This window comes from Myotis nattereri (assembly GCF_964212035.1).
Source record: "Myotis nattereri genome assembly, chromosome: 3".
Taxonomy (NCBI): Eukaryota; Metazoa; Chordata; class Mammalia; order Chiroptera; family Vespertilionidae; genus Myotis; species Myotis nattereri.
This window is the reverse complement of record NC_138077.1, coordinates 87,493,206-87,517,486: the sequence shown is the minus strand read 5'-3', so window position 1 is coordinate 87,517,486 and position 24,281 is coordinate 87,493,206. Positions and strand designations below refer to the sequence as shown.

General features: G+C 39.9%; 1 protein-coding gene across 2 annotated transcripts in view; it reads left to right on the top strand.

The window, feature by feature from the left end:
* Positions 1-66: 66 nt before the first annotated feature.
* The window catches only part of ZNF654 (zinc finger protein 654), a 128,933-nt gene continuing 104,718 nt past the window's right edge, over positions 67-24,281 (top strand). For both annotated transcript variants that reach the window (XM_081087080.1, XM_081087079.1), the window contains exon 1: positions 67-372. In XM_081087080.1, coding sequence (XP_080943206.1) covers positions 184-372 — 189 coding nt within the window. In that variant the 5' untranslated portion in view covers positions 67-183. The remainder of the gene's footprint in view (positions 373-24,281) is intronic.

Here is a 24,281-nt window from a genome sequence, read left to right as displayed (position 1 = left end):
AACTAGGGGCGTGGGTGGGCGGAGCCGGAAGTAGAGCCAGACGAGAGGCCCCCGTCCACCAGGGGCGGAGAGAAGGGGGAGGGAACTAGAGGAGGAGGAGGTTAGCCGAGGCTGCTACAGCGGCGGCGGCGGCGGCGGCGGCGGCGGCGCAGGGGCTGGTACGCGCTGGGCGGCGAGAGCCTCATGGCGGAGGAAGAGAGCGATCAAGAGGCCGAACGCCTCGGAGAAGAGCTCGTGGCCATTGTGGAGTCCCCGCCAGGCCCTGCGGGGCTTGGAGTTGCGGGCGACGGCAACGACGGCACTGGCGGCAGCAGCTGCGGTGGCGGCGTCGTCGGGATCAGCAGTCGGGATTACTGCCGACGCTTCTGTCAGGTGAGGCGCCCGTCGGCCGCTCGGACTTGTCACCCGGGTACTGGGCCTCCCTGCGTCTCCTGGCCTCCTCGTCCTCGAGTCAGGGCTGTGTCCGGTGCTCACTCCGCCAGCCCAACAAGGAGAGTGAGGGTGAAGCTCCCCCCTCCACCTATCCGGCTCGGGGTGGGGGGCGGGGAGCGGGGAGCGAGACGGGCATGACCCGTGGGTCTAAGGGTTGCTGAAAAAGTGAGAGTTTGTCGCGGGTGGAGAGGCTGGAGCGGAGGGTCAGCTGGCAGGAAAGCGCTGGAGTACTGACATGCCTCCCCTTCCCCAGACAGACCCCTTTCTGCCCGAGGGTCCCGCCTTCTTGTGCTTCCCACCCAGTTCCTGCTCACTTCATTTGGAATCTCTGGCAACGTTTCCTGCCTTCCCTTCTCCGCCCCTGGTGCCCCCGCGGACCCCCTTTTTCGGAGATCGGGGCTTGCTGTGTGTCTGCCGCTCCCTCTCCTGTCATCGCCACCCCTCCCCCTCTGCTAGGGTCTCCTGTCATCCCTGCACGAGACCCCGCCGGGACAATTCTGTTGGTTTAGGCGCTGACCCACGGTGTTTTATATACTTTTTTCGCGGGGGGAGGGGGGGATCCGGGGTTAAGACAGTGTGATTGTCATCTTTTCTTTTCTTATCCCCTTTCCTCGACCGAACAGCGACAATAAATTATTTACTTGGTCAACTGTCACCCTGATTTGATGTAGTTTCAAGTGTTTGGCCATAATCAAATGTTATAGCACCGAAGTACTTCTAGGGGTAAAGTTGTGTCATCTACATTCACATCTACATATATTTATAAACATTTTTTCTCATTCACAACAGTCTTGTTTTGCAAACTGTTTCGGCAGAAAGTTTTACTCTTTTTTTAACCCATTCTTTTATTTATTTATTTTTTAATTTGCTCATTATCTTTTGAGTAGAGTTCAAATCATGGCTCCACCACTTCCTAGTTGTTACCTTGGACAAGTTACTTAATCTCTCTATCCCACCGTTTCTTCTTCTAACAAATGGGTTTGGATCCTTTACATATTAATTAAAGTTAGCTATTTCATTCTGGTAACAAGTAGAAAATAAAGTTAACCGGAAGTAAGCATCATATTTGCTGAAATTTGATTTTTATGCCTTTCCAAACATTGAAAGGGAAAGGATGGAATTGAAATTTTCAGGCAAGTTTTTAATACTTTAAACTGTCTTTTGATTTTTGGTTCATTCCTTCTTATCATAAATAAGAAGGTGGAAACTGTCTTGGTATAAAGGGCGTGTATTTTTTCTTTGGCATTGCTCTCTATTTAGTGACTTTCTTGAAAATATTTTTTCTTATTTTTATTTATTTTGGTAGTGGCATTCACTGGATTTAGAGGTTCAGTGTCTTTACAATACTTGTTTTCTAACTTGTTTTACATCTGGAACCAATGTTATCGGTAGACTTCGTATCTATGGGAATTTTAAACATCTGAAAATTAGTTTATGATTGATCTTTTTAATATATTCATAGGCTGAAAATCTTTTTATTTTCTCTTTTGCTTTTTTAAAATATATTTTTATTGATTTCAGAGAGGAAGGGAGAGGGAGAGAAAGGTAGAAACATCAATGATGAGAATCATTGATCAGCTGCCTCCTGCATGCCTCACATCCCTCACACTAGGGATAGAGCCTGCAACCCAGGCATGTGCCCTGACCAGGAATCCAACAGTAACCTCCTGGTTCATAGGTCAGTGCTCAACCACTGAACCACACCGGCTGGGCCTGTTTTCCTTTTGATATCATTAATAAGCAAGTTGGTTTTGGTTACCTTTAGCTTTAATTTACTTGATCAAATAACCCTTAATTGCTGAAATTGCATTGAAATTTTATTTGAGGGCCAGAACATTTTTGGAGAATCTTTAACTCTTATTATATTTCTTGAAATCAGTTTTAAGAACAGATGAATAAATTTAGCCTGTGAAATACAGTGTCTGAACAGTGACAGTAAATTATTTTAAGTACCAATGAAGTTGGCTATTTTAAAAAACTCCAATACCACCTAAATATACAAGGAAATAAAACTAAACAGGACGAACTTAAACTTTTATTTTTACATTGCTAAGTTATGAGTTAAGGTATGCTGACATACTTTTATGCTACCAACTTTTACCTGAAACCTTACATGTTTTATAATATTCTAGATTAGCAATAGATCTGTTCTTAGGGCTCCTGTCCTGGATCCACCCTGCAGGTGAGCTTTGTGAAGTTTTTTTTTTTTTTGTACTAAAACATTAAGATAGAATAAAAGATTACCTATGTTAAGTTGAATTTTATGCATTGATTCATAAATTCTAACAGTATAGTAGTTCTGTTTTATTTGCCACCAAAGGAAGAAGTGGATTATGTAATCTAATTCCCAAAGATTGTTTTTTTTTCTTCTTTTTAACATTTGGTTTCCTAATATTTACTAAGGGTAAAGTAATAGTAAGTAACTTGCACTCATTAGTGAATGACTTAATTGTGAGTAATCCATAAAATAGATAATATGCGCTTGGGTGGGTGACAGTTAATGAAATATATGATTTATACTCACAGTCTTGTGCACTGAAAAGAAAGGCTCCAATTTATATTTCTCTTTTTAGAAAGAAATCTGAATAAAAATGTCTTGGGCAGTTAGTTGTGTGGGTGAAGGGGAGGTTCTGTGTCTTTTACCACAAGGGAAAATACAACAGAAGACAATAGGTAATATAAGTGATAAATTATGCATCCATTCAATGCATTTGAGGATATACTTCTTTACTTGAGAAACAATACCAGTAATTATAAAATCTTAGACTAAGGGAATAGTCCCTTAGGCTTAAACTGATTTTTGTGATGATGGATTTGGGAGATTGTAAGTGTTAATTTCCAAATAGTTACTTGTCGGAATGTCCACTAACTGCCCCTATCACAACCTCCCTTAACTGTTATTAATGGACTCTCAACAAATGCTTAAATTAGCTCTTAATTTATATTTAATTTACTTTGAGGATTAAAGGAAGGGGAAATTAATTTTTATTGAGGGTCCTACTAACTCTTAAAGCCTTCAGATAGGTCCTGTTATGCAAGTTTCATAGTTGAATTTGTCTTCATTTCTGGTAGGTGGACCAGCTGTGATTTGAATCCAGACTTCAATTTCTACTGAAAGGCAGATTAAAATTACAAATAAATTTGCAAATAATAATAAAGTGAATTATTTATGACAAGTTGTGCAAAGGGGAAAAAATAGTTACTGGATATACTCAGGGAATCAAGGATGAAAAAGTCTAAAAGTAGTCTTTCATTAGGGCATAGTGTTAAAAATATTTCAAGGAACAGCCTGATTATTATTTCTCTGACTTGTTAGGTGCTGTGAACATTTCCCCTATTCCTGAAGATTATAATAATTGAACTTATTTTTTTGCTAGATGTATTGAAATGCTTTGATCATAAATTGATTGTAAACTAAACAAGTAGCTCAGTGCTAGAAAGATTACAGTGAATGATAAGTATTTCTGAAAATACTTTGATATGTTGATTAAAATACTTTAAAATTGTTTCTTACTAAAATGGGGTTAATAGTCATCCCATGAGGATGTCATGAGTATAAAAGGAGAGAATGACCATGAAATGTTGAGTACTATACCTAGCATGGAGATAGACATAATTAGACAAAGGCTGTTAATATTTCTCATGTGAAATTCTTTGAAAATTTAAGAGGGACATTAGAGATAATTCAATCTGAAGGTCACTTATAGTTTGTATCCCACAAAAAACTTTAGAGAAAATTTAGAAATGTTATAATTCTGAAATTCTGTTATTTATCTAGAAAAGCTGAATGCTTCAATAAAGCCCTAAATAATTTGCAATAGCAGATACATTTTCTCAGAGATTATGTTTCCTGCAGGGGACATTTGGTAATGTCTAGAGAAATTTTTGATTGTCCTAATTGGGATAGGTTGCTATTAGCATCTATTCTAGACAGTAGAAGACAGGGATGATGTTGAACATACAGTATATGAAGCCTTGGTTCTTGTATGTCTCCCATCTAGAGCAATTCAGTTCTCTACCACGTTGTTCACATAAAAAAGTCTCAGTTTTCCAACAAAACTTGGGTTCTGACTTGACAACCCTTTCATGCTGATACTCTATGCTCAGTCACGTGTCTTTTTTAAAAATATATTTTATTGATTTTTTTACAGAGCGGAAGGGAGAGGGATAGAGAGTTAGAAACATCGGTGAGAGAGAATCATTGATCGGCTGCCTCCTGTACACCCCCAATTGGGGATGTGCCTGCAACCAAGGTACATGCCTTTGACGGAATTGAACCTGGGACCCTTCAGTCCATAGGCCGACGCTCTATCCACTGAGCCAAACGGGTTAGGCATCAGTCACATGTCTCTTACGTGACAATGGAGAGAATGCCTGAGTATGAGTCAGTTTACTGCTAAACCTTGTTCTGTTAACATCTCAGGAAATTGTGCTGTAAATATTTTTGTGTTTGTTTTTTTTTTTGCTTATGCTATTGCTTATCATTATTAAATACATGGATCCAAGTCACCATGGATCCTAATGAGGTTAGTGATAGCAGCAAAGTGAAAAAGAAGTTGTGAGAACAATGATAGAGCTTTAAAAAAGAAATAATTACAAAGTATGATAGAGGTGTTCATGTGTCTGATCTAGCTATGGAGTATGGCTTGGTGAAATAGATGATTAGCACAATTTTAAAATATAGAGAGGCCATCAAGAGTACTGATATTGCAAAGGTGTGACAGTGCTCATGAAACAACCATCACTTGAGAAAGGTTAAAATAGGGAATCATTTGTGAGTCTGGAACAGATTAATTCAATTTACATTATTTCTAATGGGAAAAATGATTAGATTTTCAAACAAATTGCTTCTTGCATAGCCTTCTGGAACTATTTACGTTAATTTTTAACAATTGCTACTTATTAGAATTATTTTAAAATTCACTTTCTTTAAGGATATTTTTTCATTGATTTTTAGAGAGAGTGGAAGAGAGGCGGAGAGACACAGAGAGAGAAGCATCAGTGTGTCTCACATCGATTGGTTGTCTCCCTACGCATCCTAATATGAGCAGGGAATTGAGCCTGCAACCGAGGTAAACTGCCTTGCCCTTGACTGGAATCAAACTTGGGACCCTTTAGTCCACAGGCCAAAGCTGTATCCACTGAGCCAAACCAGGTAGGGCAAAAATTTACTTTTAATTTTTATAAATGTTTTATGTATACTTAGTTTAAAAAGTCATGTAAGACAACGTATTAGGAATTGCATTTTGCTGCTAATCAAGTCCTGATTTAAATATCTTAAACATGGCTTTTTATTCGTGTTAGGTCTTGAATAGATAGTATGGGGATTTTATGGTGGCTTTATCATTGTACCATCATTTGCTTTCTTATCTTTGTCTTCTTATCTCAAGTTTGTTTCATCATCCAAAACAGTTGTTGGAGTTCCAGCCATCACATCTGAGTTCAAAGTAGTACATCAGGGTTTTTGGGGTCAAAAAACATCTTGACCTAAGTCTTATTAACTATCCCCATCTGAAAAGAATATTAGATAACTTTTTTTTTGTATTTTTTCCCCCTGATAAAAATGTGTCTATGATTCTGTTAGGAAGGAAGAAAATAAGAATGGATATTGTAGAGGCAACCATTTTTTTGTCCTCCCCCCCCCCAGCTTATAATAAAAAATAGCAATTCATACACTATTCCTTTCCTTCCCCACATATTCCCCAGAGGCAACTAATTGCAACTGTTTAACTTTTATGATATTTACCTCTATAGTTATAAATAAATTTTTTCTTAGTTGTAGATATGATCAGTTAGCCTCCTTGATGGAGGAGGTAGGGACTGCCTTACCATTGTTCAGTATGTACCCTTTGATTTTACCTCTTGTGTTCTCTATATACCCTTTTCTTCCCTCCAATCCCTTCCTTCCCTGCCCCATTATAGGTTCAGCCTCTTTAGAGAATTAGTGTCCATTGACCTAATAGGGAAGGGGATCTGGGGGAGATGTTCAACTGATCTTTCTGTTTTTGACTCTTTTACCTCCACTTTTAGAAGTCTGTAGTGTTTCAGGTTCCTGAAATTTTTCTGGGGTTCAGCACAAATCAGCTTGTTCCGTCCTCCCTCCTTTCTCCTCCCTAAATAATAGCTACCTAAATGTTGTCTGTCATTTCTCCTTTTTCATTGTTTTCCTCTTTAATGGGTTTAGGTCTTTTAAAACAAAAATATTTTTACTGTTATCTTAGTGGATTTTTTGAGAGGGAGCAGAAGTAAATGTATGTTCAATGTGCCACAATTAACTAGAAGTCTCAAATTAGTTTTTAGCTTAGTAAAGAAGAGTATAGTCCTAGTGGGCTTGGCTCAGTGGATAGAGTGTGCATCTGCAGACTGAAGGGTTGCGGGTTTGATTCTTCTGGTCCAGGGCCTGTACTTCAGTTGCAGGCTCAAACCCCCACTCCAGGTAAGGTGCGTGTGCGATACAACTAATCCATGTGTTTCTCTCACATTGATGTTTCTCTCTCTGTGTCTCTCCCCCTCCCTTCCACTCTTTAAAAATCAATGGAAACATATCCTTGGGTGAGGATCAACAAAAAAACAAACAAAAGAATAGTACATATGAAAGACAATGAAAAGTATTGAAATTAATTTATAGTGATTTATTTACTTTTGAAAAAAGAGTATCCTACTTCCTGATTTACTCTGTAATGAATATTTTGAGCCAGAAATAACATAATTGCATGAGTTTATGTATTCCTTTTGGTGAAATTATTTTTATTACTAAATTACAAATTAATATTTTATTTCTTTAAGTTGTTTTCAAAATTTGACATATTTGATATATTTCCAGTGTTCATGCAAGGTGAAGTCCATGGAAAGATGTTAACTTATCTATATATATAAAAGCCCAGCAACCAGAATGGCGGAATGACCAGAACGACTGGAACAACCACTGGCTAGGAAGCACATTCAGCTGATCCGGGCCCGATAGGCCCCCAAAATCCTGATTGGGGGCAGGGCCGGCTGGCCAACTGCCTGCGGCCCCTCCCCCCTGGCTGGCCCCACCCCTGATCAGCCCCCCAACCCAGATCGGGGTCAGGGCTGGCCAACCAACCACCCATGGCCCCTCCCCACACTGGCCGGGCCTGATGGGCCCCCATCTTGCCGGGGTGGCTGGACCCTACCCATGCACAAATTCATGCACCAGGCCTCTAGTTTGTTATAATTAGGAAAAACAAAACAAAATGAACCTTAGATCTTGATGGCTATATTTAGGGAGCTAAATGCTTTCTGGTTTAATGATTTTTTTTTAGGTTGACTTACAGAAGTAAATTACACTAATTGTTTACAGTGATATTATTTGTAATAGCAAAATCATTGAAAATAACCTCAATGATCAAAGTTAGGGAGTTGTTCCATATAATGGAATCCTATGTTCTCTTCCTAACAATCATGATTATAAAGAATATTTATTCATATGGGAATCTGTTCATGGTATAGCTACTAAAAAGACATAAGAGATGGTTAATTTCACTTTTTTAAAAAAAATATATTTTATTGATTTTTTACAGAGAGAAAGGGAGAGAGATAGAGAGTTGGAAACATCGATGAGAGAGAAACATCGATCAGCTGCCTCCTGCACATCTCCTACTGGGGATGTGCCCGCAACCCAGGTACATGCCCTTGACCGGAATCGAACCCGGGACCTTTCAGTCCACAGGCCGATGCTCTATCCCAGGGGTGGGCAAACTTTTCGACTCGAGGGCCACAATGGGTTCTTAAACTGAACTGGAGGGCCGGAACAAAAGCATGTGTTTGTGTGAACTAATACATGTTAACACTGCTGCTGGTGAAGGAGCGGAGGGGAGAGCAAGAGAACCCTCCGCTCTTTCGGCTCCGCGGCCGGATAGAACAGCCGAACGGGCCGGATCTGGCCCACGGGCCGTAGTTTGCCCACCGCTGCTCTATCCACTGAGCCAAACCGGTTTCGGCTAATTTCACTTTTGTAAGTAAAATAGTCTGAAAAGATTTATAACAAACTGCTAACAGTGGATAACTTCTTAGTGATATGTTTATAGCTGAATTTTATTTTTGTCTTTATACTTATTTTTTTTTTTAAATATATTTTATTGATTTTTTTTTACAGAGAGGAAGGGAGAGAGATAGAGAGTTAGAAACATCGATGAGAGAGAAACATCGATCAGCTGCCTCCTGCACATCTCCCACTGGGGATATGCCCGCAACCCAGGTACATGCCCTTTGACCGGAATCGAACCTGGGACCTTTCAGTCCGCAGGCCGACGCTCTATCCCCTGAGCCAAACCGGTTTCGGCTTTATACTTATTTTTTATATTTTCTAGATTAAGCCTACGGTTTTTATAATGAGAGTAAAAATAAAGTAAAAAAAAAAAAAATATTTTTTTCTCTCCCTACTTCAGAGATTGCTTATTTTCTGTTAATAAATGTGAGATTATTTGGAGTATGATGAAATTTATCTACACTGTTTTTTAAAAATATGTGAAATGCATTTTGGTTAAGTGAACTTATGAAAGTCATTTTTAGGTTAACCAATGAGATCCTAAACTTAAGTAACTTCTTTATAAACAGTCTTACATTAGATATATGTCCATTATTGCTTTCTGATTACCACCCGTACACTGGCTGAAAAAAATCTAGCTCAATTTTAATTTTGTAGATAAAATAGGAGGCAAAATATTTTTAAATGAAGTTCGCTACTGTTATATTTTTTAATGATACTATCATTTTGCAGTTCTGCCAAATAGAAGTCAGGCACCAGTTGTACTATTATTGCTGGCACTGAATCTTTTTGATTTTCTACCAAAATATACTAAACCTTAACAATTACAAACAAAAGCAAAATAGAGAAATTTAAATTAAATTTTAGAAAGCTTTTGTAAAATATGTATCTGATGAGGTATTTGAAAAAATAAAGTATGGTCAGTAAAATATGGTCAATTGATATGCCATTTTAAATGTATATTAATATATAATAGTAAGGATATTAGGGCATTTAAAATCTAGAGTAATTCATTTAACTGAATATTAACTTTAGTTATATTGTAAATCAATTATAGTGGTACCTAGTCCAAGTATTTTTAAGTTTTGTAATTTATAGTAAATCTAAGATAACTTTCAGTCTTCATGTAATATATATTACATCGATTTCTTGGCTCCTTATTTCTTTGACAGATCAGTTAATCATTTCAGCAGCACACTCTGTTCAGTATGGATCTGCTCTCTAGGATGAGACCCAATCATTGTCATCTGGCTAGACCCATTGTGGGACACTGGTGGCAAACTAAATCTGAGAGGAGGTCGATCTATAATGTGTGACATAGGGTCCTAGTGTCCATTACACTGACCCTCTGTGCCAGAAATTCAGTACTCTCAACTCCTAAGCAGTGGTGAATATGAAAATTGCTGAAAGACTCATGTAAGCAGTAGAAAAAGATGTTGTTGTTACTAGGGTTTTTGGTTATATAAGGCATTGGACATGTAGTAGTTGTGAGCAAACAGCATTGTCCCTGGTTTTGTATACAGTTATAACTTTGATAAGTCTATAAGGAAAAGGTGTACAATACAGTAGTCCCCCCTTACCCATGGAGGATACATTCCAAGAACCCCAGTGGATGCCTGAAACCATGAATGGTATCAAACCTTACATATACTGTGTGTTTTTTTATTATATACATACCCTGGTAAAGTTTAATTTATAGATTAGGCACAGTAAGAACGTTATAACAATAACTAATAATGAAATAGAACAATTATAACAGTATAATATAAAAATTATGTGGTCTGTCTCAAAATATTCTTATTGTACTGTACTCCCCCTTGTGATGATGTGAGATGATACAATGCCTATGTGATGAGATGAAGTGAGGTAGATACACTGCACAAAGGGATGGTCCATGTATGGGTGGGAAAGCACGGGACTGTGCAAGATTTCATCATGCTACATAGAATGGCATGCAATTTAAAACTTACAAATTGTTTATTTCTGGAATTTTCCATATAATATTTTTGGATCACAATTGACTAGGTAACTGAAATTCCAGAAAGTGAGACCGTGGATGGGTGGGGGGCACTACTGCCATATACAATGGGGGGGCTAATAAAAGTCTTGCCTATTTTGGGATTCTTGGGCAAGTTGAACTCTGCTAAGACTCTTTGGTTTCAAACTAAACCAAAGAATTTAAGGTAACTTTCCTTATCCAAGGAGAGGTCTTAAAGCTGGATTTGCAGAATTTAGAACTCAGAAGTGGGGCAGGTCATCAGAGCTGTGTGGATGGTATTTGAATGAGCTTACATAGAGAGAGAGTGTAGAATGGGAAAAGAAGACCTAGAAGTGAAGCTTCAGGAACTCCACAGTTAAATGGCATTGTAGGAAAAGTTGAGTCTTCAAATGAAATCTGAGAAGAATTAAGGAGGTTGGAGAAAACCAAGGAATTGTGTATTAAGTAAGACACAGGAAGGGAATGTTTTAGGATAGAGTGAATGGTAACTGGCATCAAAAGCCATTGAGATTGAATCATTGAATTACATGGAGGTCTTTGGTGACTTTAAGCAGAGCTATTCTGATGTAGTGATAGCAGGAATCAGACTGGAGTAGTTTAAAGATTGGGAGGCAAAGAAATACAGTAAGTAAAGGAAAGATATAGGTGGAGCTGAAGAGGTTGTGGATTGCAGGTGATGATTTAAAACAAAATTGGTAAGAAATTGATATGGTTAAAATCTGATGAGACTGATAGATTTATTTGAAAGGAAGAGGTAAATCTGCAAAAGAAAGAAGAGATAAAGTATAAGATTCTGAAAAGGGAAGGACAAGATTTAAAACACAAATGGAGAGGTTGCTTTATATAGGAGCTTTGAGGTAGGAGGAGAGTTCATCTGTTGAAAGTACCTGGGGTGGTTGGAGATTTAAGGTGGAGCTATAAAGCTTCATAGATAGGTGGATTGAATTGACCTGCAGAACCATTTGTGCTGATTATGAATGTAGGATGACCATTAGTCTGTTCTTTTGTTTAGCAGTGTTTAAGTGTGTAGGAGAAGGCATGGAGAACATAATGAGTTAGTTATTTATGGTTGAGCAACTGTAATTGACCAGTTAATTAACTTTGAGAAAGAAGGGGGCAGGCTCATTTTCTGGCTCCATTTGTGGTAAAACATAGTACAATACAGTAAAATAAAAGGAGAAAAGATAGAGGAGGAAAAGAAGTGCTTCTTTCAGTACTTACTAATAGATAGCTGCATAACATTGGAGTATGTACTGTGAAAAAAATGTGTGTATATATATATAGATATATGGATATATATCTATATCTATCTATCTATCTATCTATCTATCTATCTATCTATCTATCTATGTATTAGAGGCCTGATGCATGAAGATTCGTGCAAGAAAAGGCCTTCCTTCCTCTGGCTGCTGGCACCGGCTTCCCTCTGGCACCTGAGACCCAGGCCTTTGCTCTGGCCACCGCCTTCCCCCTTTGCTCCTGCTGGAGCTGCCTTCCACCTTCGCTCTGGCCCTGCCACCCTTCTGTAGTTCCCTCCATGCCCCCGCCCCCTCCATTTATAGCAGGTGTTCTGCCCCGCCCACTCTGCACCAGCGCACATGCGCTGCGCAGAGGCCCGGAGCAGCCGGGGTGGGGCGGAACGCCTGCGTCATTGCCATCTTTCCTCCCAGCCTGGCTGCCGCCATCTTTGTTGCATCAATTTGCATATTCCCTCCTTATTGGCCATGGGTGCCACCATCTTTGTTGCAGAGTGATGGTCACTTTGCATATTCTGTCTTTATTAGATAGGATAATGTCCCAATAAATCATGTACAAAGTTTATTAATATACATTTTATAAATGGAGTTTACTAAAGTTAAGTATATGTTTTAGTTACCCCAAAATTGAAATGGTCAAAGTACTCATTAATTATTGTTGCCAGTGATTCATTGTGTGTGTGTGTGTGTGTGTGTGTGTGTGTGTCTGTTTTATGTTTTTAATATCTGGAAGATTATTTTATTGAAATGCTCCGAAGATGTATATAACTCATGTTAGACTGTTTCAAATGTATCAGGTATGTGATAAGTCCTTTACCTGTTTTATCTCATTTAATCCACTGCCCAACAGGATATGTGCCATTGTTTTCATTTTACAGATCAGGAAACTAAGATGAGAGAGATTAAATAGTTTAAGTAAGTAAACATAGCTGGTATGTGATAATCAGATTGGAGTCTGGCCAATCTGACTGTCAAGAGCCCGTGTACTTAGCTATCCTATATAATAAAGAGCTAATATGCAAATGGTCATCACTCCCTCACATGGTACCAGCTCAGACACTCAACCCTGGGGAGAAAGGGATGGGGACCAGCCAGGCACAAATAAGATCGAGAGAGAGTAATGGGGACCAGCCAGGCACAAATGAGCTCGCAAGAGAGTAATGGGGACCAGCCAGGCTGCGGCCTGGGAGAGGGACAAGCTGCACGCCCCACGGTCCCGGGTGCCAGCATCTGCACCTGTGGCCTGGGAGAGGGACAAGCTGCCCGCCCCACGGTCCCGGATGCCAGCGGCTGCGCCTGCACCTGTACCCAGGAGAGGGACAAGCCGCACGCCTCTCGGTCCCAGGTGCCACCGCCTGGTCCCCCTGCGGCTGCAGCTGGCCTGGATGAAACTAGCTCAGGTCCTGGGTGCCTGCGGCCGGCTAGAGGGAGGGAAGCCCAGGTCCTGGGTACCTGTGACCAGCTGGAGGAGGGAATCCTGGGTCCCGGGTGCGGGTTGAGGCAGAGGCGGTTAGGGGCAATCAGGCCAGCAGGGGAGCAGTTAGGGGCGATCAGGCAGGCAGGCAGGCAGAGGTGGGTAGGGGCAGTCAGGCAGGCAGGCAGGTGAGTGGTTAGGAGCCAGCGGTCCCGGATTGTGAGAGGCAGTCAGACATCCCCTGAGGGGTCCCGGATTGGAGAGGGTGCAGGCCAGGCTGAGGGAGTCCCTCCACCCCCACCCCCCATGCACAAATATCGTACACTGGGCCTCTAGTTGTAATATACACACATATTATTTTGTATCTAGGAGTATGCATTTGGTATCTATTAGAGTGTCTATGCATATCTATTTGACATATACTAAAGCAGTTATTGACTGAGTACACATGATTAAAAACACTCAGGGCAGCAGAAGCTAAAGATGTTGATGAATGTAAAAGAGAGAGAAAAAAATCAAACTTAAGCTATCAGAAGTTGACAATAAGAAGTGACTCGTAACCCTTTTTTCCCCCTTAAATCCACCTGAATGTCATATACATACTTCTGTCAGAAGCAGTGTCTCATTATAGTGATCATTCTTTATTTTTTAAATATATGTTTTATTGTTATCGGAGAGGAAAGGAGAGGGGAGAGAGAGATAGAAACATCAGTGATGAGAATTATTGATCAGCTGCCTCCTGCATATTCCACACTGGGCATTTGCCCTGTCCGGGAATCGAACCATGACCTCCTGATTCATAGGTCGATGCTCAGCCACTGAACCACACTGGCTGGTCTATGTAAGTGGTTATTCTTAAAATGCAAGAATTATGATAATTGCAAATCAGCAGAAGTTATTTTATGTTATTTATCTTGTGCTCTTGAAGGAGAGTTCGGTGTATCTTTTAGATGATTATCTTAAATGATTAACTTTTAAAGTTTCAGTCTCTATAGTACTTAGATTTAACCTTCAATATCTGGAAATCTTACTAATCCCGAGTGCAGAAGATATGCATGTTTGGTATTATCTATTCTTTCACTATGCTTTGAGAATCTTGCCAATGATCTTTTAGGTTATGGAATTCATTAGTAAAGTCTAAAATTTATATTCTCTGCTCATAAGAATGGTGAAATGTATATCTGATTTCCATCTGATGGGAGTAAAATTGCCACAACTTTTCTGGACCATAATCCATCAAAATATATTAGAAATGTTAAAAATAATGTTGTACCTTTAGATTTAGTAATTTTCCTTATACATTAATTTCCGAGGAAATATAAATTTGGACATAAATCTATATACATCAGAGCATTAATTATAATTAATGAAAGGAATGAAGTGAAAATGAAAAAGCAACCAGAACATCTGAAATAGTTTAAAACTTCTCAACCCTTATGAACTAAAATGTTACTTAGCCTCAAAAATGATGTTTTCAATGACCATGTAATGACCTAGGAAAATATAATATGACTAGGGGCCTGGTGCACGAAATTCGTGCACTGGGTGTGTGTGTGTGTGGGGGGGGGGGAGAGTGTCCCTCAGCCCAGCCTGCCCCCTCTCACATACTGGGAGCCCTCAGGCGTTGACCCCCATCACCCTCCGATCGCCTGATCGGCCCCTTGCCCAGGCCTGACGCCTCCGCCAGAGGTGTCAGGCTTGGACAGGGGACCCCCATCTCCCCCCGATCGCTGGCTCTGGCCCCCACCCAGACCTGAGGCCTCTGGCCCAGGAATCATGCCTGGGCAGGGGACCCCCATCTCCCTCTGATCGCTTGCTCCACCCCCCGCCCAAGCCTGATGCCTCGGCCAGAGGAGTTGACCCTCATCACCCTCCGATCACCAATCACCGGATTGGCCCCTTGACCAGGCCTGAGGCCTCCGGCAGAGGTGTCAGGCCTGGGCAGGGGACCCCCAGCTCCCCGCGGTTGCAGGCTCCGCCCCTGCCCAGGCCTAATGCCTCTGGCTTAGGCGTCCGGCCCGGGCAACGGGGACCTGCAGTGGCAGCGGGGGGCGCCGCGATCGTGGGCTTCGCTTTAGGCCCAGGCAAGGGACCCCTAGCTCCTGGGACTGCCAGCTTCGACCGTGCCCAGCTCCCATAGCTGGCTCCACCCCTACTTCCTGCTATCACTGGTCAGGGCGGCAAAGGCGCCTGATTCTCCCATCATGGCTGGGGGGCAGGGCAAAGGCGGCCCCAGGGCCGCCTTTGCCCTGCCCCCCAGCTCTTAGCTCCCCCCTGGGTTTCAGATCACTGTCAGTGGCAGGGGGCTTCTTCCTGCTTTCCCTTTCGCCTCCCTGCATTGTGCCTACATATGCAAATTAGCCGCCATCTTGTTGGCAGTTAACTGCCAATCTTAGTTGACAGTTAACTGCCAATCTTAGTTGGCAGTTAATTTGCATATAGCCCTGATTAGCCAATGAAAAAGGTATCGCCGTACGCCAATTACCATTTTTCTCTTTTATTAGTGTAGATAAAAAAAATTTGGTGGGAAAATTTGTTTGTAGCAGGATTACACAATTTGAATTTAGGCTGGTCCATTCCCACTGTACTCACATGTGGACTTTAGAGCTTCTTTTCCAGAAACAGGATTTCTAGATGAGAATCCTTAGGAGCCATTTGTATATTTTGGAAGTCTGTGAGCTTTCTGAAATGATTTGCAAGAAGTTATGTTTGCATTTCTGGTGCATGGGTCAAAGGTTGGTTTGTTTTTAACAGATTTTCTTAAGAATTTCAAAACTTGCTGAACAAACACAACACAAGAACAATTCAAACACCAGAAGATTATGGACCTTTGTCATAAGCCATTGTGTCACAAGTAGTACTGACTGTTTTGCAAATAAAACTTTATTGGCATGTGCCCATTCATTTTTATATTTTCTATAGCTACTTTCATGATACATTAAAGGTCAGTAGTTGGGATGGAGAATGTATGGCCCATAAGCAGATTTCTGGTCCTTTAAGAAAAAGTATGTCAGCCCCTGTCCTAGATTCTCATTTATTCTTTACAACAACCCTGTGAGATAGGTACTATTTTTATCTTCATTTCATGAAAGATTCATCTGAGATTCAGAGAGGTTAGACAACTAACACCAAGTCACACAGTTGGAAAAGGGAAATACACCAAGATGATAATAGTGGTTATATGTGGGCAATAAAATGATAGATGATTTTTTTCGTATGTTATTAAAATTTAATATAGTGAGTGTATATAACATAAACTAAGAGGGGAGAAAGTTGTAAAAAAAAATAGGACTGAATTGTGAGAATCTTAACACTCATTCATGCTTTCTTATTATTTTGATTTCCTACCACATTATCTGTTTTTATAAACTTAGAATGGATATGAAGTTTTTGCTTCCCTTGTTGGCACTTAACTTTTATTATGCAGTGCCTTCCTAACTCTTGATTTTATGAAAAAAATAAATTATAGTGTCTTTAAAACTTTTGATGTTAACTGAACTCATTTTGTCCTTTAACTTGAGATTCTTTGTCCTCTTTTACATTTGAAGTTAATTTCAACACTATTAAGTGCTAACTTAATAGGTGCTTATAAAATGCTCATATATGTCTGTCTGACAATATGTAATTTATTTTTTCTTACTATCAATGAAGTGAATTATCCTTAATTATTTTAGGCATAGATCTAGATAAAGTGTGATAAAAGTGTTTTATAGGGTACTCCCAAAAGAAAAAATTTGGTTGTGTACTATGTGAAAAAATTTGTCCTAATGATTACGGGGGTTTATATGGAACATGTAACAATCCCTGCCCTCAAGGAGCTGAATCATCTAGTTAGGGAGAAAAGGCATAACTGACTACTGCATTTACTGTTATGACCTTGATCCAAACCACAGTCATCTATACCCTGGATTATTTTATCTCCCTGCTTCCAGGGTTTCTCAGTTTATTCCCCACACAGCCAAAGTGATCCATTAAAAGACATGAGTGAAATCTCCTAAACCTATTGTGCTTTTCTATCTTCAACTCAAAGCTCAAATCCTTAAAATGGACTTCAGGACATTTTGATCCAGCTCCTGTCTAGCTCTTTGACTTATCTCCTATTACTCTTTGCCTCCAGTACTTACTTACCTTCAGTTACAGTAGCATTTTTCCCCTTCCTTCAACTTGAATGAGTATGCTCCTGCCTCTTGACCTTTGCACTTGTTTTTTATTTTTCATTTATTTATTGACTAAAGTTTTACATGTGTCTCCTTTTTCCCCATTTAACACCCCCCTACCCCCAAAGCCATTCCTACCCTGGGCAAGCCCCCACCATCCCAGTGTCTGTGTCCATTGGTTACACTAATATGCATGCATGTAAGTCCTTTGGTTGATCTCTAACCCCCGCCCCCCCCTGCCATTTGTCTGTGGATCTATTCTTGTTCATCAAATTGTGTTGATCATTATATCCCACAAATGAGTGAGATCATGTGATGTTTATCTTTCTCTGATTGGCTTATTTCACTTAGCATAATGCAGCACATTTTACAATAGCTAAGATTTGGAAACAACCTAAGTGCCCATCAGCAGATGAGTAGATTTAAAAAACTGTGGTACATCTACACCAGCGGTTCTCAACCTGTGGGTCGCGACCCCTTTGGTGGTCGAACAACCCTTTCACAGGGGTCGCCTAAGACCATCCTGCATATCAGATATTTACATTACGATTCATAACAGTAGCAACATTACAGTTATGAAGTAGCAACGAAAATAATTTTATGGTTGGGTCACAACATGAGGAACTGTATTTAAAGGGCCAGAAGGTTGAGAACCACTGATCTACACAATGGAATACTATACCACTATAAAAAAGAAGGAACTTTTACCATTTGCAACAGCATGGATGGAACTGGAGAGCATTATGCACTTGAATTTTGTTTGTCCGCCAGAAACACTTTTCATTTGGATATCTGTATGGTTTTCTCTACCCTGTTCAAGTATCCTATATAATAAAAGGGTAATATGCAAATTGACCCCAATGGCAGAATGACCAGAACGACTGCTCGACCAGTCACTATGAGGCCCACTGACCACCTCTTGGTCCCTTTTCCTGGTTGGCAGGCTCCAATCTCCTGATGGTGAACCAAGAACCGGGGGTGGGTGGCGGCGGGAGTGCGGCCGGCTGTGGGCAGCTGGGGAAGATGGCCCTGATCGCAGACCAGGCCTAGAGACAGTATGCATGCACGAATTTCATGCACCAGGCCTCTAGTCCTTTTATAAGAGAGATGGAGGCCTTCTCTGAACACTATAGATAAAGTAGCATCCCACCTCTAGCATTCTCTTTTCCCCTTATCTTGAGTTGTATTGTTTTCCTAATTGTACTCCATATAATATATATCTGAACCTATTTTTCTTCTAATTGAAAGTGTCAGATATGTGGTACATAGTGAGCACTCCATAAGGTTTGAATAAATGAATGAGTAAATATAAATAAACCTTAAAACAGGGAAATGGCGATTAGTGCCACTAAAACAATGTATATTAAGTCCTCTGAAAGTTCATTTGGAGAGACTACAGTACTTCTAATAGAAATAATTTGGGAAAGTTTTAGTGGATGAGATAACATTTGAACTGAGTCTTAAAGAATTGTTAGTATTAAAATGTAGGCATGAAAAAGAAAGTGGTGAGAGTAGGAGGACATAAGTTAGAGCAGATAATTTGTGAAAAGGTAAATGGTATGGTATATTTATGAATGGGGGTAGTTAATTATCTAGAGTTGTGATTCTTAAAAGTGTGATTCCCCTGACCAGCTGGAGCATCACCTAAACACCATTAGCAATGTAATTTATTGGCCCCACCCCAGATACCCCAGATCTGCAGAATTTGACTCTTATGGCCCAGCAATCTCTATTTCTCATAAGCTTTCCAGATGATTCTGATGCATTATAAAGGTAGAGAACCACTGAACTAGAACATGTATTCAGAAAAGCATTTGTGGGTATTTAGATTTAAAAAATGGACTGCTCCAGGTCTTGACTTAGGAGTTTGAATTTTCTAAGAAGATCTGTAGGTTTAAGGGCAAAGCAGTGACATCATTAATCTTAAAAAAATGTTTTAAGACAGAGTAAAGGAGATAAAGAATGAAAGCCGAGACAAAAAAAGGAAGTGATTGGAGTATTTCAGAAAATGAGCAATTGAGGGCCTGGCTGGGTAGTGGCAGTGAAAATGGAGATAGAAGAACAGTTTCAAGAAATATGAAAATGAAGTAATTGGCATCTGGTTGAATGTGGAGACAAGGTACAAATAATTTTATGAAATTGCATTGGGTTTCTTCTGTAAATGTCTGGGAATATGGTGGTAGTATTAACAGTAAATGGTAGAAGGGGGACAGTTAAGGGATCTAAATAAACAGTGGTGTTTTGACTATTAGATTTGAAGAATTAATGCATTCTAAAAAAAAAGAATAGAAATTGCTAATCATTAGCCACAATGAGCATTTTTATTAATATTGAGGATGCTCATCCGCATTTAATAACTGCATTTTCAGGTAACCAGTGATAAAGTTTATTGAAATATAGAATTCAATTTTTTTTCCTGTTTTTAGAAATACTTCAGTACTTAAAGTATAAGGCTTTTTAATAGATGCTTCTTCTATGTTTGAGAGTTAATTTACCTGTGATAGTTTTTTTGTTTTGGTTAATCCTCATCTGAGGATATTTTGTCATTGATTTTTAAAGAGAGTGAAAGGAAGAGAGACAGACCTGAGAGAAACATCGATGTGACATAGACACATCAATTGGTTGCCTCCCCGATGTGCCCCAAACAGGGCTGCGATTGAGCCAGCAACTGAGATATATCCCTTGACCAGAATCAAACCTGGGACCCTTCAGTTTGTGGGCTGACGCTCTATCCACTGAGGAAAACCGGCTGGGGCCCTATGATAGTTTTTAAGTTTAAAATGTCCTTTCAGCCCTGTTGGATTTCCTTGAACTCAGTGGTTGAGCGTTAACCTATGAATCAGGAGGTCCCGGTTGGATTCCAGTTAGGGCACACACAGGCTTGATCCCCAGTGTGGGGAGTTCAGGAGGCAGCCAATCAATGACTCTCTTATCATTGATGTTTCTATCTTTCCCTCTCTCTCTCCCTTCCTCTCTGAAGTCAATAAAAATATATTTTGAAAAATATCCTTTCAGGTTTTAATTTGGGGGAGGGGGCCAAATATCAATAAAAGTAATAGTCTGTCTAATTTGATTAAATGAATTGTCTGCCATTTGATCAAGCTCATAAAGAGAAATTAAAATCTAGAATCCAAAAAGGTTAAGTTCCCAAATTCCTCACTTTCTTGAGTATTGCTAAATCAAAGCCAGTGGGTTTCTCATATGCCTCTATGGTTAGAGTTGGGGGTTTTCCAGGAGCTGTAGCTTGGGTTGTTTTCCTCTGATTGTGAGTGGCTTTTTTTGTACTTCTAAAGGATAATTATTTGACCCCCAATCTCTTTTGTAGCTTACTTTTTTAAGAATTAGGAAGGTCTATCCAGCCCAATACCCATTAAATTTAGAAACACTAGTAATTCCTTGAACTTAGTACATAATACAGTTAACTCACATTACTATTGCCAGTAGGATTTAGTGATATCAAAGGGAAGATGGATGCACAGAAAATGGTACCAAGTCAGTTTTGGTTTCAGCTTCACCAGGGTGCCAGTCAGTTGTGCCAATTGCCAAATTCTATAACTTGTACTAAAGTTTTACTGGGAAAATTCATCAGGTGTTCATTGTGCCACTGTATGTTTACCATATATTTTGTGGGTGAGAGCACTTCACCAAACATATCTACTTTCTTGAAAGTTGTATCTGAATTTCTGTCTTTAAAGTGTACAAGTTTCCATGACTGGCAGCCTTAGGCACCAGGCCTTCCTTCATGTTTCCTCCTTTAGATTTCCTTAATGTTAAAAGGTTTTAATGTCGCCGAAACCGGTTTGACTCAGTGGATAGAGCGTCGGCCTGCGGACTGAAAGGTCCCAGGTTCGATTCCGGTCAAGGGCATGTACCTTGGTTGCGGGCACATCCCCAATGGGAGATGTGCAGGAGGTGGCTGATCGATGTTTGTCTCTCATCGATGTTTCTAGCTCTGTCTCTCTCCCTTCCTCTCTGTAAAAAATCAATAAAATATATTTTTTTAAAAAAAGGTTTTAATGTTCATTTCTTCTGTGTTGTCTTGGTACTCCTGTGCTGAAATAAGTGTGTATACCATTTAGTGTTCCATCTTATAAAACTGGCTCTTGCACAGAGTGTATCACTGCTAGTGTATAAAGTTCAAAACACAATATCCACAGTGTCAGTTAGTGTTTTGCCCGTCTCTAGATTTCTCTGATCCTGCCACACCCCAAACTTTTTAGTCCTGTACTACCTTGGCTGTTTGCCACTCCCCTGAAATTTTTAGGCCTATTGAGCTAAAATAATAAAAAGCACTCCTGTTGTGCCCCATATTTGTGTAATTCGGATAATCATAAGCAGGTACATGGAAAAAAAGCTGCTTTTAATGTTTCTGATTGTCTGTTCTCATAGGAGCCCACTGAAGACAATATCTTTTCTGCCACTAGCTCTCAGCATTTTTTTTATTTTTTATTCTGCTATTAACTGTTTTACGCCTTGCATAATTTGTTCTACCTCTTTGGCAGTGTAAATATTTCTTTTTGCCACATTTTTTTCAGTAATGATAGGATATACCATTTCAGATAAACATAACTGGTTTTTGTTTTTGTTTACATTTTAGCGTATTCTTTTTTAAAAATATATTTTATTGATTTTTTACAGAGAGGAAGGGAAGGGATAGAGAGTTAGAAACATGGATGAGAGAGAAACATCCATCAGCTGCCTCCTGCACAACCCCTACTGGGGATGTGCCCACAACCAAGGTACATGCCCTTGACCGGAATTGAACCTGAGACCTTTCAGTCCGCAGGCCGACGCTCTATCCACCTAGCCAAACCGGTTACAGCTTAGCCTATTCTTAAGTTGGCCTCTCCTGTCTTCCTTTTCCTTTCTCTTACCTTTTGGGCCCAGATTTTAATATTCTTCAATTATCTCTTATAAGATCTCCCATAATGTCAGAGATGAAAGTCAAGGAATTCTGAGTTCAAAAAGCATTCATTAGCAAACAGATTTTGCCTACTCTCATTTTCCTTACCAGTTCAACATCAAACCTAGGATTGACCTATTTTATTTTTCTTCAGTGTGGCATTTCCTTATTCACACCCAGAGTCCTAACTTTGAGTTCCTGGGGCACTTGGCTTTGTGATACCTTGCCATACCATACATTGCCTCTGTAATAACCATAGATAGTCCCTGACTTAGAATAATTTCACTTACGATTTTTTAACTTTACAATAGTGCAAGAGCAATAAGCATTCAATAGAGACTGTATTTAGAATTTTTATCTTTTCTGGGCTAGTGATATGTGGTAAGATACTCTATTATAAAATGGGCATTGTGATAGATGATTTTGCCCAGCTGTGGATTTGCTGTAGTTGGATTTCCATTCTGGTTCACTCTGAGATTTCTATCCTACAGTTACCTTCTATTCCTTTGTTAGGTAGCTTTGGACCAGTCACCCTTCCTTTCTAAGGGGTAACAACTAAAACACTCCTTCCCTCTCCTTATTTCATCTTCAAGAATACATAGTTCTGATATATATATTTCTTTTTCAAATCTGTCTAGTCTGGGTTCTTAGAATGAATTTATTTGTAAGGAAGTCCTTTTCTTTTATATTAATCAACATAATCTTATTTTTTTAAAACTCTCCCACTGTCATTTTAATTGTAAGTGATCATCTTTTTTAAAACAAGCTTAGTTCTTCTTAAGGCTGAGCAAACCTGGTACTTAAAGTTAGTGTTTGAGGCATAGGCCTTTTAAAGTTCCTTTTTGGTCTTTGGATTTGTAATAATTTCATTGAGTTTTCTTTCTGCATAAGAAATTGATTTATGTCCTATATAATAATACTAGAGGCCCAGTGCACGAGATTTGTGCACTCGGGGGGAGGGGTCCCTGACCCCAGCCTGCACCCTCTCGCAGTCCGAGAGCCCTCAGGGATGTCCACTCCCAGCAGTTGGACATCCTTAGTGTCGCCATGGAGGTGGGAGAGGCTCCCGCCACCTCCGTGAGCCTGGCTCACGGCATGCTCCCCCTGTGTGAGCACATTTGACCACCAGGCAGCTCCTGCGTTGAGTGTTTGCCCCCTAGTGGTCAGTGCACATCATAGTGACCAGTCGTTCTGCCATTTGGTCGATTTGCATATTACCCTTTTATTATATAAGAAGGAAGGATGCCCTTCATTATCTGTTTACTTGATAAAGTCCACTGGCCATCTTTGTTGAATTCAGAAAAAACTTCATATCTACAGCTTTGATTAGATTTATGTCCAAATCTCAGAAACTACTTGAGATCATATTATGAAAGTGACTATAGAAGCCTTTGGACAAGTCACATGAATATAAGAGCTACTCTTTGAGAACAAAATTAAGAGAGAGGGGGACAGAATTAGGCCAGCTAATCTAGGACTAATACTAAAGATGTAAAGGCTAGACTAGGGGTGGGCAAACTTTTTGACTCGAGGGCCACAATGGATTCTTAAACTGGACCTGAGGGCCGGAACAAAAGCATGGATGGAGTGTTTGTGTGAACTAATATAAATTCAAAGTAAACATCATTACATAAAAGGGTACGGTCTTTTTTTTCAATAGTTTTATTCATTTCAAACGGGCCGGATCCGGCCCACGGGCCGTAGTTTGCCCACAGCTGGGCTAGACATTCACACACTGGTGTTATAAAGAGCCATGTGGAACTTAACGGACTTTATCCAATTTAATCCTCTGGCTTATAATCATTGTTGAAAAACCAGACAGAAGGAACAAAAAAGAAAAATTTCCACCTACCAATGTCTTAAAAATCTGTATGATTAAAAGACATTTTTAAAAAATCAATAATATAATCAATGCCTTAGCCATACCTGCAATACCATCTATGGCCAGGCTGTCCTAAACTGAAGTCAGAGGCAGAGTTCTGTTTGGCTTACCCTAGTTAAGACATTATTGTGCACACACATGTGTGGATACCACTAGCTGCAGGCACACAAACATAGGTTCACCCCACATTTCCATTTAATGTTCATATACATTTCCTTATGCTTATA